The sequence below is a fragment of the Mya arenaria genome, chromosome 3 (assembly GCF_026914265.1).
Source record: "Mya arenaria isolate MELC-2E11 chromosome 3, ASM2691426v1".
Classification (NCBI taxonomy): Eukaryota; Metazoa; Mollusca; class Bivalvia; order Myida; family Myidae; genus Mya; species Mya arenaria.
This window is the reverse complement of record NC_069124.1, coordinates 84829570-84851501: the sequence shown is the minus strand read 5'-3', so window position 1 is coordinate 84851501 and position 21932 is coordinate 84829570. Positions and strand designations below refer to the sequence as shown.

Here is a 21932-nt window from a genome sequence, read left to right as displayed (position 1 = left end):
ACATGCAGACAAACGAACCATGTAAATACAGGCCATTCTCAGTATGTACTTACGACAGAACATTATCAGTCCAAATTTATCAAAAATGTATTATAAATAAATAACTGTTTGGTCCAAACATGCAAGAAGGTATAATGTATTAAAATACGTATGAATGCAATTAATTTCGGTTTGCATATATTTTTTTAAATGTTTTTGATATCATAGCACGCTAGCAATTGGAATTTAACATAGGAATGCATTTACTCGGATTTATAACTGTTCCTCCTACAATTCCCCCTGCTGACTGTGTCGCCTGCTATGGAACCGAGGTCTCCAATAACGGCTATGTCTCAATACGTACACGAGAAGCGCTATATCTAACTTCATCGTACATATGGATGCAGTGTTCTTGAAGTCAATGCGATGTTAAATTGTGTGGGAACGTATAACTTTCTGCAATAGATCTCAAAACATTAACAGATATGTCAAAGCAACATAAAAAGGTATGTACATTTAACTAATATGTAGCTCAATGTAGCGGAATAAACAAGTAACATGAATTCAATTGTATAAATAAAGGTATACAGACTTTCAAACATATTCACGTAAAATATAGTATACATTCTTTTAAAAACTAGTTGATGTAGTATAGTACTGCGAAATGATAATATCAAAGACCAAATTGAAAAGTTATTTTAAAGCTTATTGCTTATGAAAGTGTGCGCCTTTTTAAAGGATATAGAGGATATTTGTAAAATGGCAATATCTGAGCCAGCACAAACAGGTTTATTTTAGCCTGGCTTTGCTACGTGTGAACTCATTACCGTAAGCGTTTACGAGGGATTGTAAATCATTTAAATTGAAATATTAGCGCCAAATGTTAGTTTAAAGACGTCTTTGATATTTCCTTCCAGCACAGTGTGCATTTACGTTCTTTTCTTGTCAGGAAACGGTAGCAAACAGTTCAATTACATATTGTTTAACTATATGTGTCAAATAGTAAATTAATCACCGCTGTTTATTTCAATAAATCACCGAAAAACATATTTAATAGAATTGGTATTATGTAGCCTCACAGAAATTCCATTTTATCAAAATAACAATAATAAAGAATTTGTCATACGAAAGCCGAAATCTGCTGTCATAGTAATTTACAGTGTATTCTATAGGCATGAAGTGTGTGTTCATTGTTAACGATTGAACATACATAAACATTAAGAGAGTGACTATGCGAGTTTCAATGAAGTATAAGATAATGAGAGATTCCGCGTTCAACTGGAACGTGTACATACTACAACGGCTACTACAGGGACAAACCCAGTTGCCATCAATTTAACATATACCTCGTCTAGAGACACAAGGTTATGGCATTTAAAACAAGTTTGTTATAACATCGATGTTATATATCCGGAGAATGAAACTAAAAGTAAAGATCTATTTCATAAAAGGTATCGCAATAAGATAAAGTGCCTACTTGCGAAAATGGGGTCATGCTTTTCTAAATACCCTCGGAAAATAGCTGCTTGTATGAGTATATGAATATTTCCCCAAACCAGCATGAGAACTCACTGTTCAGTGTCTCTGCAATGGACCAACTCCAGTAACCCCTCGTAAACATGTAAATGGGTTTAACATAATAACATGTTTCCTGCAAACAAAATATGATCCAGGTGCGGGGCTCGAACCACTGAACTCGGAATGATAAGCTTAAAGCGCTTCTTACTAAGTTATTGTCTTATCACAAACTACAATTGATTCAAAACGAACATGATAACCCAAGATTTTGCGAATTTTACAGCGACTGAAATGGCAATCGCCCTATTAAAACAAAACCTTATATGTATACATATACGTGCTGGGCTATATTCGGTCGTTGATCCTTGTGTTTGCGGTTGTGTTCATGTTTGATTTCTGTGTTACAATCTAAAATTATCTTAAACCAGTTTCCATGTTTTTGTGACATAAGCTCTTTAGAAGCATGGTTTTTATGGTCTTCAACAACGCAACAGGGATGTCTGCTACTTGGCTTGTCTCTCTGCACAGCTAATTAATAGAGCACTCTTTGATGTTTCAAATATCGCCCTTAACCTTTAGATCAAATAGAATAGTCACTCTTTATAATACATCCGCATATCATATTCACATTAACTTCTCTTCAGTTCTAACCGTTAACCAAAAGTTTATATTTTTTACAGTTTTATCTTATTTTTTTTATAATTGATAACATGCGTTTGCCTTCAGCATTCTTAGTCACTCACACTATACACAAATGTGAATTAACTTAAAATTTAATGATATTGTATACAAGGTGTTCTTGTTTTCTATTTTAGAACCAACCAATCCATTATTTTACTTTTATTTGCTCATTCTTAATGAGACTTACTCCCCGTCAACGTAGGATCAGTCGTAGCTGTGTTCTTACGAAGTTCTAGTCTACTCCCCCGTCAACATATCAATACATTCCAATTATTAAGCGGACGTAGTGTTACATATATTCAAGTTAGCTCCTCTGGGACTTTGCTATGGAAATTGCACAGTACAAATACCTTGCTCGATATCAAATATTAAACATATAAACTACATTAACATGAAAGAAATTCTTGGTTTATATCTTCCAGTTATTTTAGTTGCCAATGATATATCTATCAAATCAAATTACCAACGTAACACAACATTTATGTAAGCTAGGCTCTAATGGGGATTTATTAAAGTTCTTTTTCAAATTCAGGAACGGAGTAGTTGCAGAAATATTGATGTTTGACAGATCTTTGATCAGTTGAATGCATTGCTTCACAATCTGATTGAAATTAAATGATAGCTGTAAGCGTCAAATGGTTAACATACATAAATACTGGCATGTGTGGCTCATAATGTCGATCAATCGATGTAGCTTGTATCTTGTTTATAGTTCCGTCGTTTTTGCTTTTAAACTACAACATTAGCCTGGTGGGACTTACCGTCATCACTCTTCAAAACAAATTATTTACGATCAAAAATATAGCCAGAAAGCACTCTTCATCAAATTTGAAAGTGCCGTCAAATCCTCTTGTGTAATCCGTGCTTTTCTGTATTGTTTTTATGCCTAATGTAGGGCATTGCTATTCCAGTAGTTATGTTGTCCTTGTAAATACAACTTAATCAGATTGAAAAGAAATAATAACATGATCGAATCCTTACCATCTTGAAATTATCGATATTGCTATTTAGGGCACGTGAGAAGTTGAAGTGTATACCTGTTGCCAATAAAAATACAATTAATAACAAAAGCAGTATTGCAAAGGAAAAACAACAATGTAGAACCACCTTCTCCTTCCCTCACGACTCGAACTGACTGTATATGCACTACGCAAGAGCTAAGCGCATGCGACTAAAGATTATCAATTGCCTGGCTTGTCCCTGAAGTCTCTCTTTCATCATACGTACTTCAAAATTTGTTAACAATCGAATACAAGAGTTCACGTCTATTTGTCATCCAATGCGTCTTTTGATTGGCGTGGAGTAGAATCCTGTGTCAATTGGGTAAATTTCCCAAACACTGTAAAAATGTGCTGGAACATAGGTATAATGGTAAGAAACTTGACAATCAATCCCGGTCCGACCCCATTAGACGGACGGTTAAGTGGGGGTCTCGTGTGACAGAGCTTTACACTGGCGCAAGTCAAAGAACGGGTAACTATGAATTGGTTACATAATGTCCACTGTTCCTAACAACTATGACCAACAACATTGATCCCTGGGGCCAGTACCCATGGAAAGGTTAGTGGCGTCGTATAATAAACGTATTTCGCCAACACATGGGACAGAATGAAAGTTGTGTATACATTGTTGACACGTACAAACCTGGTGGTAGTGTGTTTGATCTCAGAACAACAACCAATGTCCATTGCATTTAACCTACATGTATGTGACTGGCTTCGTATATTCAAGCATTAAACTGTATACAAATTATGTAACATGAAGAAGAATGGATTTTACGTTAAGCTTTGGAGTGGCAAAGTCAAATTTAAGCTTGTAAATTATCCTAGACGCTCAAAGCATTGAAGCTGGGCTGGCGGCGCGCTTTACACTGAAAACGCTAAAAAAACAGCGCCACCTATCAGGGAATTATGAGAAAAGGGTGGCGTCAGAGAGCGCTTAATAATTATCGTGTTTATGTTGAAATACTTAAATTAAAGAAAAGAGAAGGAATAATAATAAATAAAAATCTACATTAATCAATGTCTGCAATTTGGTATTTTATTTCAATTCAGTAATTGTAAAAAAAAAAATTAACGCATTCTTCGAAGTTTTTTTGTCTTGCTTAACTTCCCAACAGCATTAATCACAATGATTCATACTTAAAACCTCATTTTTTATTACAATCCCTTTCAGAATTCAGCGAACAACGCAATATTTGGATTTCCATTTGTCCTAAAGAAATAACGGCCCATCAATTATGTTCACGTAATATCGGTTGTTAGAAACGAAACCATTCTTTAATTCGCCATACTTTGACAGTTCAGTTGTTATTCATTTTTCATCTTGCTCGACACTTCTATCGTATCAAGTAATGGTGTTATCGTGACTCTGTCTGGCCTCTTGGAGCCATAAAGCCTAATCAACGTTACTTTCTCCAAAATAACAAGCTATTTTACCGACTTCCCTAGCAAATTATCGGAAGAGGGTAATATTACTTGTTTAAGTAACTCTTGGAACACTTAAGATTGACTGCAGCTCTCGAGTATTGACATTTTGTCAAAGCTCTTATTGTTAATCCGTCTCCGAGAAGATGAACTATTTATGGAGAGGCGTACCAGGATTAAAGCCTAATATAATACATACAGTTTGATCTTGAGCTTGACAACGTCGAAAAAACGTTCTTGTTTACCTTTTACCATATTCTGTTCCGTCCCTTTGTGCTCTCGGGGTAACGTTTCTTAAAGGAAAGATTCAGTTAGCTATCGGTAACATTTTTCGTCTTTGTAAAAATCGTAATTATATTCTTAAAAAATAAACGTGACTAGTGTCTTTTTATCCCGATTAATGTTATGAAAAAGTTTGTTTTAAATATTTTAGTTTTCGATAGGACGAATAACTTAACCTATAAGTTTAGTTGATAGCGCACCTAGCTAATTAACCGGCGGTCGTAAGTTCGAATCCGACCCTTACATAATTACTGTTATGTTATGGAAACCAAGTTGTTTTTGAATGAACGGTCACAAGAATTGGTCCAACGCAGAGACACTGGAAAATAGATAAGTAACTTTGTGTGAAATCATACATTTAAAAAAAAAAAATTCTGATCACTTAAAGTCTATTTCATATGTCTTAGCGCTTAAACTAGTCCAATAGTTTTTCTTGAAACTTTTTTGAGAACTATGCTTTGGGTAAAACAAGTTAAGTAACTATTAGTACAGGTATCGCAGAAAGCTGTGTATTTAGCAAAACCTATTTCGTAGAAGGTTTGTGATGTGATCATAACGATCAATACTTCATTGTCACGTCATCCTTCCTCAACTAGACAGATGCAGTATTACATAACTGAGTTAACCTGGTAAAACAAAACACATGTAAACCTAGTCTATTGTCCACGATCGATTTCGACAAATTTAAAAAAAGAAAGAAACACGACTATAAATTAAGTTGTTCCAAATGGTTTCGAGAGAATGATAGAAGTTTCCATTAACATTGAGTTAAATTATTTTGACCTGTGTATGCATATGTTTGGAAATAATTACTATTTATTTGTTGCTATATATACCGCGTGTTTTCATGGTCGGGAGTAAACCTGACAAGTTTTATCGCAACATTGAATAATGATATTATTTTTTATCTTCAATTGCTTCCTAGCTTGATCATTTCCGCACACAGACCATCAGCAAATAGAATAACCGAGTTCAGTTATCTTACTGCCATTGATTTTGTCACTATTACACGGCGATAGATGATTGCCCCTAGATTGGACGGCGTTGCTATACCCTGGACTATTTTCTGGGCGGAAGCCGTTCCGATGTAAAATTGCCATTGTGAGCGAGATGGGGAAACAATTATAGTCCGCGAGAACTGCATGGACATGACATCGATAAATTATGATCGTATGAGCCACTGAGTTTTTGATTGCCATCGATTTTCAGAAATAATGAAATCCATGGCGTTAATTTCGTTCGACAATATTTATATGATGGTTAAAAAGATAACTACAATTGACGTGTTTTAGAAAATTGAGATAAAGCGTTAAATTTGCGAATTGTAACCATACATTTATCTTAATATTCGTTTAACACAGTTTAATTCTTCACAATGCTTTCTGAGAGGATTATTTCAATTCACAGTCTACAAAATATATTAACTTCAGCTTCATGGCGGTCCTAGAATTGTATTGATACATTTCTCATTCTTTATTATGGATTAGATGTATGATAATTGTAATTGTGTGATTATTGTAATGTATGTTTATTAAAGATGAAGATGAAGAAGATGATTTTATTTCATTTCAAACATTCAAAATACATGGTTTCAATGAAATAAGTCGATATGACCCTTGATCATTGCAAAAGCTGATACATATTCATATATATATTTATATGGCGATCATAGTCAATAGTTCAAATGTAAAAACATTTAGTATTCGAGCATGTATAGCACATAGATAAACTATACACACAAAGAAATGAAAGAAATATGCGTTTAAATTCAAGGCTTAAACTCTTTATAAATTATTGCGCTACCTAGTTAACTCTTTCCTTATTTCAAAAGCTCTAAATACAAAAACAGCAAGATTTTTAACTACATTAACATTCTTGAACATAAAAAGCGCAATTGTTTTATACTTTATACTTGTATTATTGTTTGTCTGTCCGTTTGTCATTTATCTTTAGATTGTTTGGCTACTAAACTAGTTTCAAGTTGCACTTTTTATTGCACTAGTTCATTTGTACATCAACAACACTTTATTTTTGTAAGAGTGGTTCCTTAATGTCCTCATATATATATATTTAAGTTATTTCTTAAACAAATGGACACGTTTGTATAAACTGTTTTATAAAACGATTGAGTATGCGAGAAGAAAGCTATCGGTGTAACATGTTGTAATAATATTATTATTATTATTATTATTATTATTATTATTATTATTATTATTATTATTATTATTATTATTATTATTATTTCAAAGACATTTTAAAATATTGAATTTAAATTCTTGTATCGAAGTTGTAGAGAGTTAAATACTGATGGGGCCGTTTATTCTAGATATTCTAGATATATTACGTATGCTTCCTTTGGTCCCGATTATATAAATATTAAGGGATAGTTTCAGGATTATAACAGAAACGAAACAGAACAGAATGTTTATTTTACTAAAGTATACAAAGCTTATCGTTATAACCAAAACAAATACAAGTGATGCACGTATGAAAGGAAAAAATAATGTAATTTTGCAATAAATTATTTACAAACCTAAAGAGACGTTAACATTATGTGTGTAGGGATGTCTTTAAAGGTTATTTAATACAATCATGTCTCTTATCAAAAACCTTAACACAGCAAAAAGTGAATATTAAATATAGGTTTATTATCAGAATTAAGTCATGACATGCATTTTATCATAGTTGGATTTCCATGATAGAAATACAAGTCAATGGTATAATGTACACTGCTTGGTCATACATGTATATGCTACATCGTAACGCAACATTTTGCTTCGAACGATGACTTTTTTCACCATTTTAAATGGACAAAGGACAGACTATGTCGCTCAAAGAGCTCCGCCTTCTTTAAACACTTCGACAACCATTTCACAACACCGCCGCCTGATTAAGCACTGTCAAACATTATTTTGGAAACAGGTTTGTCGAAGTGTTTGTGGAAACTAATCACCTAATCAACTCCGGTAATAAAACGATGGTGTGGCTCCTTAAGCATGATAGACTGGTCTTTGTTTCATTTAAATTGGTGATGATAATGAAAAGTTATCTTTGTTTTAAGTCTTTATTTGAAGCAGTATGTTGCCTTCCGACGTAGCATTTATGACGTAATTTATAAGGTGGTATACACACACTGTGTAAATGAACAAACCTTAAAGGTTTATAACAATATAAACAATATTTTATCTATTTAGCAGAGTTAAACTTGATGTGATGACTTAACTGTTGTAATTTGATTCTTAGATGAGGAAAATCCATATGGCTCTGAAGTTTGGGATTTTATAATTCTAATGAAGTTTACAAGTCACAAATGTTGTAAATACATTTCGGTGGTACATTAGGAGACCTTCAATACGGCTGTTTTGGATGGGCCTAGTCACTTTCCATTGTCTGTTCTATGTAAAGAGGGGGAGCTCTAAAATGTTGCTGTAAAGTATAACGACCATGTTAGGACATACTGATCACGAAGTCTTTGTTTAATCATGGAAGGAGTGTGTTTCATGTTTATAATATAACCAAGTATTACTAAATGCACTGTAGATCTTTAACAGTTTTTGCCCATTTTTGTTTTACATTTATATTTACAAAAGAGTTATTTCTAGCATTTTTGTCACATATATATTAATATCATAAAAGAGTTTTGGAAATCAAACTTTCCATCAACATTTTAGAGCTTTTAATATTAAATTCAAAAGCTCTTAATGTTAAGTTTAAAAAGGAATTCAAAACAAATATTGATAAGAAAAGAATATCATCGAACTGCTTTGTTAAGATTTAGACTGAGTGGAAATACATTATATATATAAACCGGAAGATACAACAACATTGTTAAAGGGAACAGAAAATGTAAAATGTGTAACCTCAATACCGTTGGAGCAGAGAATCACTCCTCGTGAATTTATCTCTGTAGACTGGCATGTATAACCGGTATCGATCTCTAACCTTATAAGCGAGTTTGTACTAGTAATGTCCAGTACTAATAGTCGGACTATTAGAAAAAAAATTAATACATGATGCTTGGAATTAACATTGCAATTGATGTATTTTATGATTCCTCCATAATTTAGATTTAATATTCGTTCCAACTCTTTCTGCAACTTATTCTTACTTCCTTCTTCCTTACCAACAAAGCAGTGTTATTTTATTTATGATTTTGTGGATTCGATTCAGAGCTATGTATGTATATGTTATCTTCAAACCAAAATAACTAAAGTTTCTGACAGTTCAAAAATAACTTTTTTATGATTTAAAGGGGATCTTTATATCCATTTAGATATATTCCGCCCTCACGATACATGGGAGGTTATTTTATATTGACTCAGTTTTATGCATACCTTGAGAAAATAAAAGAAACTCTTTAAAGAAGGTAAAAGGCATAGATGGAATGACGTCTGCAGTTTGTTTAGTAATCACGAAATCTCGAAACAGCAAAGAATGCCCAAAACGTTCTACCCCAATCACCATCTCGACTACTTTTATATCAACATCAATCAAAATTTTGTTTACTTGCTCATTTTAAAACTGGACAAACGCATCAATAACGTTAATACAAACCTTTGGTCAATAATTAAAGGAAAATCCATTCTAGAGCTAATCGTGTAATTGAGTACAATTAATTTTGTTTCAGAAATATTCATAATTATAATTTCTTGAGTTGAGTTGAGTTGAGTCTATGAACATAAAATAAAATGAGCTTTTAAAAAAGTACAGTGAACTTATTGACAGAATCTTTTTGACAAAGTTCACTGTACATTGTATGGGAGGTTTTTAATGTTCCAGATTTTAGTACTTAAAAGACATCTAAATTACTATGAATTGAAAACAACGACTCCGCAGAGCGAACTTGGACGCTTCTCTGTGTTTTAAGTCGAGGAGCATAACTCGAAAATAATAGTATTGGGACTAGAGGTATGTGCCTTGCCACACGGCTGGGGATTTATCACTGGTAATATGTTCAAAAGGTAACTTGTGCGTATCTTAAACGATTATCAAGAAATGGGAAAAACCTAAATTGTTCAAGTTGTCGAGCGGCATAGCAAGACCTTCACTTCAACCAGACCTGTTTTTGAGTGAGGATCAAGACTAAAGATGTTTTATTGTTTTTCTTCACACTATCAAGGGACATAACTAGACAATTATAACACCCAGAACTAATGACCTTGCAACAAATGTGCACACCTTCACCGTAGACTGTGTACATATTTAAGTTGAACGGTACGTTTTTGATGGTCAAGTTTTGTGCACGACTACGCCGCCAATGCCGACGAGGCCGATAACGACATCAAGGTCATTACAACGACTCGATTGTTCTCCCCCCTTTTCAATCATTGTATATAAGCACTCAATTACTGTGTCCGTTTGCCATACATTAAATATAAAAAGAAACATATAAAATAGGTTACAATTATGTTATAAGAGTCCGAATCCGTGAGAAGCCATTTTTTTAATACATTTATTTCAGCAAATCAGCTGTAAGCTATTAATGATATTTTAACCACGTGAAGCGGTTGTGTTATTTTTTAAAACCAAAAGTATGCCTGTTCATAGGGCAAGGCATTCTTTAATACATTCAACATGGATTTGTCTCTTGAGTATCTTACTTTATTTATGATTGATTTGCTTATGTTTGTGTGAACGTATTTTGGTGTTTGATTTAGTTCCTTCTTTTCAAATTTGTGTCATTTTGTTTCAAGGAATATTGTGATGGTGAATATGCACTTTACCGGATTTTTGAAAAGACCCAGCAGTACAACAGTGTCCGGGTTAGGAAGATCTGTCTTTATTGACATTGTAACTACTATATGGACAATTGTTTTTCTTTGAAAATATATTATAGGGTATTTTGAAAGACGTTATATCTTGCGAAATACTCTATAATATGAGTGTCTAACTATCGTAGCTGGCCAGCTTTAGAAGACATGCATATGTTCCAATTGGCTGTCGACTTAACTCAAAACACGTTTCATTTTGCTTCCAGTTTGCGTACAATTTTGTAAAAAATGACGAATAAAAGAAAAACATGGCATACAAATGGTAATCAAGCAAAAAATAAACAAACATGTTTCTTCGAAGACAAAATGCACGATACTTATAAACGTTTTGGTAGTACAAAAGAAAAGAAAGAAATTCCTGTTTTTAATTGCTCTATATAATAATTTACTTAGTAATTTTGATTTTAGCGCGTTTTGAAAACATGAATGTAGTGTATTTATCGGGGAGGTTTATTTGAGTTTGATATTCAGGTACTGAACTAGTTACTCTATATTGATCTTCCCAAAAGTAACGAATTGATTATCAATGTATTTGCAAACGTATCACCTCGGCAATCTCCGGTAAACTCGGAAATCTTCGATAAGCTTAGAAGATACCGTTCTCGTTTCGCGGAAATATCCAAGCGTGATCCATTTATGGATTACGAGATTAATTAACCCTATTTTCGAATTGGAGTTAAATGTGTCTTTCATAGATAAAAAATCGAGATCTATGAACTTGAAAAAAAGAATTTCTTTGGAAGAAATACTTACAAATACCATCTAATACCATCTACATGTATTTAATATGATTCTATTAAATAGATAAATTTTATTCCTCAAAATTGGTGAGTATTCCGCTGCAGTAAGTACTGGGTGAAAAGTGAGTTCTCATTTATAACACACCAATTTGTTGCGTCTTCTTTGAAACGTAATCCAGTCGATACGTTTATTTGCTGCATATTAAAAACGCGGCGCTTTATATAAAGTTTTTAATTGGTCTAACATCAAAACCCATCTTACAGAGCTTCACCAAAAAGTAAATGTTTAAAAAACACTTGTTGGTACTGACGTTAATCATGCTAAAATATTTCATTGGTTATGTAGTAAAGATCATGTTCTTATTTTACAGGGACCAAAGATAGCTAGCAAACAACTGAAGGGTAAGAAAGGAGAGTCGTATCATCTACTCGGGATACAAATAATATGATTAATTCTTTTATTGGAATTAAACCATTAATCTTTAAAACAAAGAGGACGTATACCAGATGTTCGTGTCTCGTTATTGTTCCAAAACACTGTCTTTTCCTGTAATTATGACAAAAAAACTACACGTTTTTCCATAATGATGCCGTTATGAAATTTAAGATGCACTCTTACTCCCAAAGAAGCAGTACCACAATTAAAACAACTGTTAACTTACCGTAAAGGATTAATACATATTGAAAACAATGGTTCTTATAAAGGATACCGTGTTGAGTTTGAAAAAAAAGGTGCAGAAAACACGGTAGTTCAATCTAATGAGACGGTATTTGGCCACTGAAAATGTTTTAGGACTCACAAGTCATTTAATATATGTGCTTTTTTTAGCTATTAAATTCATATACAAATTTTCCATAGATGCATGATTTAGTAAGAAGTTAAAAGTTGATAGCTCAGAATTTACGTTTGTTATACATATACATATGTCCGAAATATGTTAATTTTAAACACGAGTGTCACTGTAAGCAAAGCCAACGCGAAATAATGTCTAACATTGCATGTGGACGAGGCAGGCGAATGTGCCTTTTTGTGTGCAAGCAAATAACTCTTTTGATGTTCCCGTGTTTGTAGAGTTGCGAAAGACGTTTGAGATGTTTGACCGGGACGGGGACGGGCGCATATCGGCGTCCGAGCTGGGCCACGCCTTCCGGGTCCAGGGACAGATCATTCCAGACGCTGAGATCAGGAACATCATTAAGGAGGTTGACGACGACGGTGCGTAAAGGGGGGAATTATAAGTTAGTTAGAATGACGAACTGAGATAAAGGAGCAAATGTAAAATCCTCTTGCCTGGTACGTTTCAACTATTTGTGTCTGCGATCGTTAAAGTAGTGTTTTGTTCGTATCTTGGGTAATTTGAAGCATTTTACTAATTAATCTGTCAACAATTGATATTCTGTTTTAAGCAAAAACTGAATAATCTGGCAATAATAAAATGTTCAGTCTCAAGTCAGCATGCTGGCGAAGGTGTCTAATTTGGAAGGTTATTGCTGAAAGTCTGGTATTTTTCCGAGCTTGGAAGGGCAGCGGAAAGTTTCAGTAGTTGATAATGCTCATATGGTTTTTGTTGCAAGATCTGTGAAGGGTAGCTGATATTATCCATTTGGTCCTTTTTCCAAAATTGAAATAAAATTAAAAAAGTAGTAAGTATAGTCCATATTAATATGTTTTTTTTTTATGCAAGATCTGCGGAAAGTATCAGTAGTCGTTATGGTATATATGTGTTTCGTTTTAAGATCTGCGGAAATTATAAGTAGTTGATATTGTCCATAATGTTATGGTTCTTGTTTTAAGATTTATGGAAAATATAAGTAGTGGCAATTGCCAGTCTGTGGAAAGTCTCGGATGTTTGTATTGTCCATACGTGCAGTATTGCAAGATCGCGGAAAGTCTAAGTCGTAGCTATTGTCCGTGCAGTCAATAATGCAACAATGCTAACTGTGCAAACATTTTTAGTAGCTGGTATTGTCCATATGTTTTTTGTTGCACGACTGTTGAAAGTCTCAGTAGTAGATACATGTATTGTCATTGAAATGTTATGAAATGCCTTCAATTGATTTTAATTCACTTGCATAAAACGAAACCATTGAGGTTTATATTTCAATTCTTTTTAACAGCAAAAGAAAAAAATGCATTGAACTGATTCAACGTTTTTGTTTATCAACCATTGTATACCGCCTTAAAGGCAAAACAGATGTGAAGCCTCATAGTTTTAGCATTTATACGCATATATTACATACATGTACATGTACATATTTAATGGAAACTATGGGAAATTGATGTTTCATCCGTGTAATCATTTAATAATGAAATAATGAAGATGTATTCTCCAGAACATTTTAAACATTTAATTTTTTACATTGATGCAAAATATCTATTGGAAAACATAACATATAAATTTAATTGAATTGTCATATCATGCCGGATTATTTTCTTAATGTGCGTCTTTGTGTTTTTCTATTTTAGCAAAGCTTTCTAAAACAGGATTTCTTATTTATCGCGTTTGCAGGTAGTTGCCCGTTTCTTATGTATTGATAATACAGGCCGGCAAAAGTTTATTATGTTTTGCTTATCGCACATATGTAACGGTTTCTTACCGTAGGCCGGTTACGGCTTTTTATCTATTGATTTTGAAAACATGTTTCTTATCTATTTGTGTATCTGGCTGGTAACGGTTTATTATCTTTTTCAATTACGGTTTCTTATTGATTGATTTTGAAGGCATGTTTCTAATCTATTGGTGTAACTGGCTGGTAACAGTTTCTATTTATCGCTTTTGTAGGCAAGTCACACGTATCTGCTGGAATTGCAGGTCGGTAGCGGTTTCTTATCCATTGATGTTACAGGCAAATATCGGTTTATATTGCTTTTGCAGGTAACGGTCAGATCGACTTCGAGGAGTTTGTCAGCCTGATGACAACAAAAACCCAGGAGGCGCGTGCGCAGATATCACGTGACGAAGCCGAACTGAGGGAGGCATTCAAAGTATTCGATCAAAACGGAGATGGTGAGCTATTTCACGGATTTATTTTTGTTATTTTGTAGCAAGCATCCATTATATATATATATATATATTAACACATTTACTTGTTCAATGTTTTATGCAATTATATATTAGAAAAGTGCAAAATAGTAAAAAAATAAATAAGAAACTGGACAACGGCTGCCCCTTTTTTAAGGTAAGATCAGCTGTAAGGAGCTTAAAGCTGTGCTGAGTTCTATCGGCGAGAAGATGACGGAGAGAGATTTTGCTGACCTCATCCGGGAGGCGGACATGGATGGAGACGGATCCATCAGCTTCGAAGGTCGTATTGTTTAGTTTTCTATGGATTATGAAAACCAAAATCATAGTGACAAGCAATAGTTTTTGAATAACCTTGATTTAGTTCGTGAACAGTAAAGGCGTTGATAGGTTGGTGACTGGCGAGGGACTTGGGGAAATGTAAAACAAGATGTAGATGTCGACAAAATGTATACTCAAAATATTAAATTGCCATTTCATTTCATTACAACCATGGTAAAAATATTGCGTATTTTCTTATTTGACCGATCGCAACCTATTCCGTCACTTTTTCTAATGCTCAATGATAAATTCAGACAGTTTCATTGCTTGAAACGAATTAAACTTGTGTTCTATTCCGATAACTGAGTCGCGGACTGTCACATTCAGTTATGACGCCCCTTCCCAGAAGATAAGGAATCTGTAAACGCAGGTTTTGGGGTGATATCTCTTAAATATTTACAGGCCTTAAGTTTCTCATGCATACTGCATGTTCCGACACTGCTGATCTTGGTATCGAATACCAACAAACTTCTACCGTTCTTGTAATTACATCAGTCGGTAATATTTCACAGTACCAGGATCTCTTTCGATAACTCTTCCCGCGAAATATAGATGATATAGTTACTTGTATTGAACTCGATATATTCTTCGAAGTTGCGGACATTCAAATAAGTACACAACTGTTGTTCGGCATTTCAATGTATCGCTGTTAATTCCAGTGATATCTCAATGAAATAACAGGGTTCTTCATATTTTATTTATCCTCTTTGTGACTGCACAAGCCAGTCACCGCAGGACATCCCAAAAACAATTCCCACAGATGTATTATGGATGTTATGCTTCAATCAATTATGAAAACAGTTTTACCAAATAAGCCGTTTCTAATTAATTCCCTGTAGGACATTCATCCGCAGAACGGTTTTTACAGAAGTCGATCAGTCCAACGTTTCCCCCAACGATGTTCGTCATCATTTGTCTGCTGCCTTATCAGTAGTAATCACCCTAAGACATGCACTTAGTCACCTTGTCCCAATTTATCAAAACATATCAGGTTTCTTAAGAAAGGATTAATCCAAGCTCATTTGTTTTGGTTGGTAAAATTGGTGTAATATTTACATCCGTAAAATATTTTGGATTTTAAAGGAAACTATCATTGTTTTACTTTTTTTATAAAGTATCAAGATAAAGTCATGAATTTTGCGTAATGTAATAGGTTTGTCTTCTTTTAACTCTTTAATCTCTACTTTCAGAATTTTCCAAAGTCATAGCTAACAAATTTATGTAGAGGAGTCTACTTACGATGACATATATACGAAGGACCTACGAAATGTTGCCAAATGCGTGACTATTTAATCATTTTTGATACTGTATAAGAGTGTTAATGCGTGTGAACAGTTTTAGACGTACTTATTTGTATTGTTTGACAACGTTATTCTTTATACTGGAATACAAGTGCACATCAGGGTGATCTCCCTTGGCATTTTCTATTTTATTTCTATTTTTTATATGTTTAAGATGTATTATAATAAAACTGAAGACCTCTTTATTTATCGTTAGAGTCTTACGACCGGAATTTTTGATAGATTATGTGTTTAAATGCAATTCATAGTTTAGCACGCCTGTACTTTAACGGTAAGATCGATATCTTGGCATAGTTTTGGTGTCGTGTTGTCGAGCAAATCTTGAAATAACTCAAACAACTTTCAAACTATTCGGACGGAACTTGGTACGCAAGTGGGTTACTGGTATGTGTAGCATTAGACTCATTTCCCTGGTTAAAATAGCCGATAAAGAATAACGACAGGCGTTTACATCCGCTCTAGATGCTCTTATTTTGTAACGCTTTTGTATTATTTAAAAGTACAGATATCGTATTTATGTGTGTTGGTCTGTAAAAATTGATATAAATACTGCATTACAGTACATATTTATATCGCTGAGTCTAATATTGTTGCCAAGTCTGTTTTGATTTTATATATAGTTTACAAAAAAAATATTATATCGCCAAACGTCATTTAAATGATACATATGTTGTAATTTCAATAAATTGTTGTTTAGAGAATCAATTGTTTAGAGATACATTTAACTCAGAATTACAGTTAAAGTAGTCTTGTCTTAGTTTTGTTGTAAAGAAATTTGTAAACTTCAACTTCCGTCAATTTTTGGCAAAGGATTGCATCATTTAAATACAAGCACATTTTAAATAGTTCACATATGTTGAAGCAGAAAGTAGCATTGCCTTTAATAGGCTAAATAATATTTTCATGCATTTTCTATCAAAAGAAATTAACGTCACTTACTTGTTTGTTTACATCGGTTGTGACCCGGTGATTACCCATGTGAGAACCCATTTGAAGTCACGTGATTCCTCACCCTGTAAAACAGATAAAAGCTGTACACTGTCTTCCCTCACATGTGATTATTTTTGGGAGGGGCACACAGTATTTAATGCAACTAATAACTGCCAATATCATTTGGGAACATTAGATAAATACAATAGTCTATTGAATTCGTTGAGTCGTTGGTGAGCTATGTTTTTAGCGCCCCTCTATATTTACCTAAATACCACGTGGTAGGTATGAACGAGTTGTTCATAATGAGTTGCAATACATGCGTGCAAAACGCTTGCTTGAAGTATTTAGGGGCAAACATGTCTAGGGACACGTATATAATACAATATGTAATGTAAACGTACAATTTAAAATATCTCTGAAGACTCAAAGGCTCTGCAAACCAGGCTTACAATTCACTTCGATATTCGCAACTTTTTTGTTTAAAAATATTAATTTTAGTGACTTAAGTTAACTAAATATTGTTACAATACGTTTAAAATGGCTGCATTTTACAACTCAAAGATGTTTATTAGAGCTATGTGGTATTTCCCAAAGGTTTTATCATTTTTTTTTCAATAAGATGCAGATCATTTTAAACAGCAGAAGTATGATCTCCTCGAATGCATTACCTACTGCATGCCCCTCATATATCAATGTGGACAAGTATATATAACGTCACGTGTTATTGTATCATATTGAATATGTTTCCTTGTTAGCTGTTTTGATGTTTACAATGTATTGTTTATCATGTGTTTTTTTAGTTTCTTAATTTCAATTGGTTGCAACAAGAATTAGTATTAAATATCTTCACACAGAAATTTAATAGTTTGCATAGTTTGAAAAAGTACCAATGGTGGGGATCGACTAAACAACCTCTTGGTTGGCGGACACGTATACTACTCGACCAGTATCACGTTGAATTAACCGGAGTTGTACGCTTAAATGGTGATGTTTGGTTTTCTCGAAAAAAAGGTTGACATACAAGCCCGTCTTCATTAATACTGGTTGATCATTATGAAAACATATTTTAACTTTGTTGTCAAAAATTAGCACGGGAGGAATTTTAAGTTTCCACATCACAAAGGATTCTACCGCCCAACTAACAACAAGATAAAAGTTCATGCATAGCATCAAGTCGGCGCAAAAAAATAGAAGAAAAGCATGCATGTAGATCACTATTTATTTACTTCAATAACATGTTAGGTATACATATGCTACATATGTTCGAAAGACATTATTGTTGATAATACTGCTACAATTATATTTGTTGTTGTTTTGTGAACACACTTTTCTGTTATGAGTGAATAGTACGGTGATAAAAAAGACTATACATCATGAGGAAATAATCATTACAATTTATTCTTTCGAATGAAATCTGCGAAACAAACACTCAAGCATAATGTCTTCATTTCTCCCCATTTCGCTGCTCGCCAAGGGAGATTACTGCGTAGGAGGTTGAGAAACATAATTAACAAATTGTTATAGAATCGTGTAACCTTCATCTATTTGGAGAAAACTTGGTATTTAAAATCAAAAATTTCAAAAAAAAAAATAATATTCAGGGTCGTTATCATTTAAGACTTCGCTATCAATAAAAGTATAGACTGTACTTCTTATTTTATGGTGCAAGGTGGAAAAAATCGAAAACATTCTTCTGCCATTTATGAACTGGTCCCTGAGTTGGAGCAAAATTTGGACAATATCAAATATAGCCATCTGGGCGCCGACTAGTGAAGGCATTTTCACTGCACTTAACAAAATTTCACTTAAATAGTTCAATCCCCTCGTGTGCTTTTACCTAGACAACAGTAACCCATAGTATTGACCTCGCCAGCAGAAAGGGGATTTTGATGGGAACCAAATTGGTAAGCAATTGCGAATTTATCTTCATTCCTAAACCGAAATATATGCAGTTTTAGATGCGTTTGGATGCTTTCGTTCGCGAACGATAGAATATATTTAGAGTTTGTTTGGAAACAGAATCGAAATGTAAAAAATGGCCATTTGCCAGCGCAGAAGTGTTGCAACAATAAAATATTAAACCAAACCAAAACATCCGGTGTCTTCCATATTTACCTCCTTGTAAGGCCACACCATATATATATATATATATATGAATATGTCTCCATCTGTGGATTTACCGTACCTATACTTTTTTGAAAATGTTAACGACATCAACAGAATCTTTGTGGTAATATTCTTCTTGTTATAATCAACTATGATTTTTCACGCAGTTGTATTGATTAGTTTCAAAGAAGAAAGTAACCGATGAGCGTAGATAAATATAAACTGGTTTAGCATTTACGTTTTTTCAAATAAAATGGCGGCTTCCGGTAAACATGTTTTGTAATTTATCATAATAAAAAACTGAACGTTTTTGTTTATTTAGGCATTTACAGGCGCGTTACCTTTACAGTGATATGGACACCCCCACCCCCATATTAAATCAAGTGGAAAATGGAAATGTTTATAAATCGACTTCTAAATTGTTTATTCTGCCTGTGTAAAACAAACATATAAACGTTCCTTTTTTTAAAATATTCAAAATCAATGAAAATAAAAGTTTAGATATAGTTGCAAATGGTGTTAAAGTGATTCAGCTAGATAAGATGTTTCAAACATTTCCGAAAAGAAGCGGTATAACTGTACTCCATAAAGTGAAGTGGTGGCTATATGGGAATCACGCGCGCCGTCCCGATTATGTCCGGTCCATACCTTTCTCATTTATGGCCGGTTTTTAAAATGATATGGCAGAAGTGACCACTAAAGCATGGAAATGTGTCGCACACTAGACCCTTGACCCTACCTTTAAGGTGATGGTCACACTAGCCTTGTAAACTTAGTATGTGTCGCACGGTCCATTCCGTTTTTGTCCGGTCCATATCTTTCTCATTCATGGTCGGATTTTAGAATTATTTTACAGAAGCGACCACCATATCATGAGGCTGTGTTAACCACAAGACTCGTGTTCCTACCTTCAAGGCCACAACAACCTTTTTTACTAAGTAAGTTTTGTTAAATAAGCCTTGCTGATAAAAGTTCGTGTCTGGTCCATATCTTTCTCATGCATGGACAGTTGTTAAAATTATTCGGCAGAAGTGACTATCATAATAATTATGAGGATGTGCCACTCACAAGTCCCGAGTTCTTTCTTTCAAGGTCACAACAACCTTTTGAACTATGTATGTGTATAGCATGAGGACGTGTCGCTCACAAGACCCATGTACCAACCTTCAAGGTCAAAGGTCAGGTTACAGCAACCTTCTAAGTATAATTTGCTGTATAAGCCTTACTGATAACTTTTCGTTTCCGGTCCATATATTTCTTATTTATAGTCAGATTTCAAAGTTATTCGGCAGAAGTGACTATCATAGTATGGGGCCATGTCGCTCTAGAGACTGGTGTCCATACCTTCGATTTCAAAGTCACAGCATCCTTCTGAACTGAGTTTGTTTTGCTATACAAGCCTTACTGATAATGTGTCCGGTCAATATCATTGTCATACAATGTCGGATTTGGCAAAAGTGACCCCACATAGAATGAAGACGTGTCGCACACAAGACCCGTGTACCAACCTTCAAGGTCAAGGTCACAGCAACCTTCTGAACTCAAAGGTTTAAGCTATTAAAGTCCTACTTAAGATCAAACTCCAAGCAGTGTTACCTCCCTTTCAGTACAATTATCAGTGTCACCATGCCATCTTCGGCAACCATGGTTTTTAATTCCGTTCAACTTCATAAAAGCATAGCGTAGTCGAGTATTGGAGGTATCCGACGATCGGAAATCACATGACTTTGGATAAATACCACGTGATACATGGATACAGATGGTAAATCATGTAATCAAACGACTATTAATTCCAATTTAAGGCATTATAAAAGTACGTGCTGGAACATTTTTTTCATTGTTTATTTAAAGATTAAATTCAAGATTGTGTTCAAATGGGTTGAAGGGCAGTTATGTTTTCTTCTTTATATTGTTTATAAAAAATGTTTTTTCTCTCCTCCCTCGCTTTAGTTTTTATGAAAAAAATGAAAAAATGCATCCAGCTCCAATTTTTTTGTAGAAAAAATCCGTGGAACCAACAAATAATTTGTTGTGTGCATTTTTTTCTCAAATAAAAAGCAGCCATGAAAAGGGCGAAAGTCGTTGTTGTATGGAAGGGTTCGGGGAATGGTCTAACATGATTCATATTGGGTATTGTTCAGACGAAATGTTTCACCCCTCCTGTCTAATGTTGTCTGGTGATTATCTTTAAGACTAGTATTTGAGATATGTTGTCATAACTTCGGTAGATATCTTGTTATTTCGAAGAATCTTGCAATTTAAGTGTAAAAATTCACGCTCTATTTCGGAGTTTCGCTATGTTTTTATTGCCCGCTATTATGGAAAATACGTATAAGAAAGTTTACACACAGTATGACAAGGGCTGGATTGGCACGACATGCCAGTACTTAACCTGACCTTGGTGTTTACATTTTGTTCCTTATGTTCATGGTTTACGTACTTCATGTTTCGAATTTGATGCCTAAATTGTTAAAATGGCAAAAGATTGATTGCTACAAATATTAAGGAAATTGTACAGACAACTAAGTGCCTTCTTTCATGATAGAGACTGACCAGTCGCTCATAAGCATTATACGTTTGTTCAGGAGATCCGAAGTCGTATAATATAAGGCACTTAATCACATAGCTTGGCACTTAAATGGGCAGTTCTTACTACATGGAAAGACATCTTATATTGTAAAACAAGCAGATAGTTATTCAGACGATAGTCTTGTCTAGACTTATATTTGTTTTGTATTTGTCTACCCTCTAGTTACACACAAGTTTTCGTAAAAAAATGACCGGTCCGCAAAACTGCATATTGAAAATTATACTGTAACGAGGCTCGCTGTCACTAGTCCCGTACGAATGT

General features: G+C 34.1%; 1 protein-coding gene across 1 annotated transcript; it reads left to right on the top strand.

The window, feature by feature from the left end:
- Window positions 1-382: 382 nt before the first annotated feature.
- LOC128228992 (calmodulin-A-like) lies at window positions 383-17813 on the top strand. The gene is made up of 6 exons (XM_052940603.1): window positions 383-485; window positions 11769-11799; window positions 12470-12613; window positions 14274-14405; window positions 14578-14703; window positions 15932-17813. The coding sequence occupies exons 1-6, from the start codon at window positions 465-467 to the stop codon at window positions 15964-15966; spliced, it is 489 nt and encodes a 162-aa protein (XP_052796563.1). The 5' UTR covers window positions 383-464; the 3' UTR covers window positions 15967-17813.
- Window positions 17814-21932: the final 4119 nt, after the last annotated feature.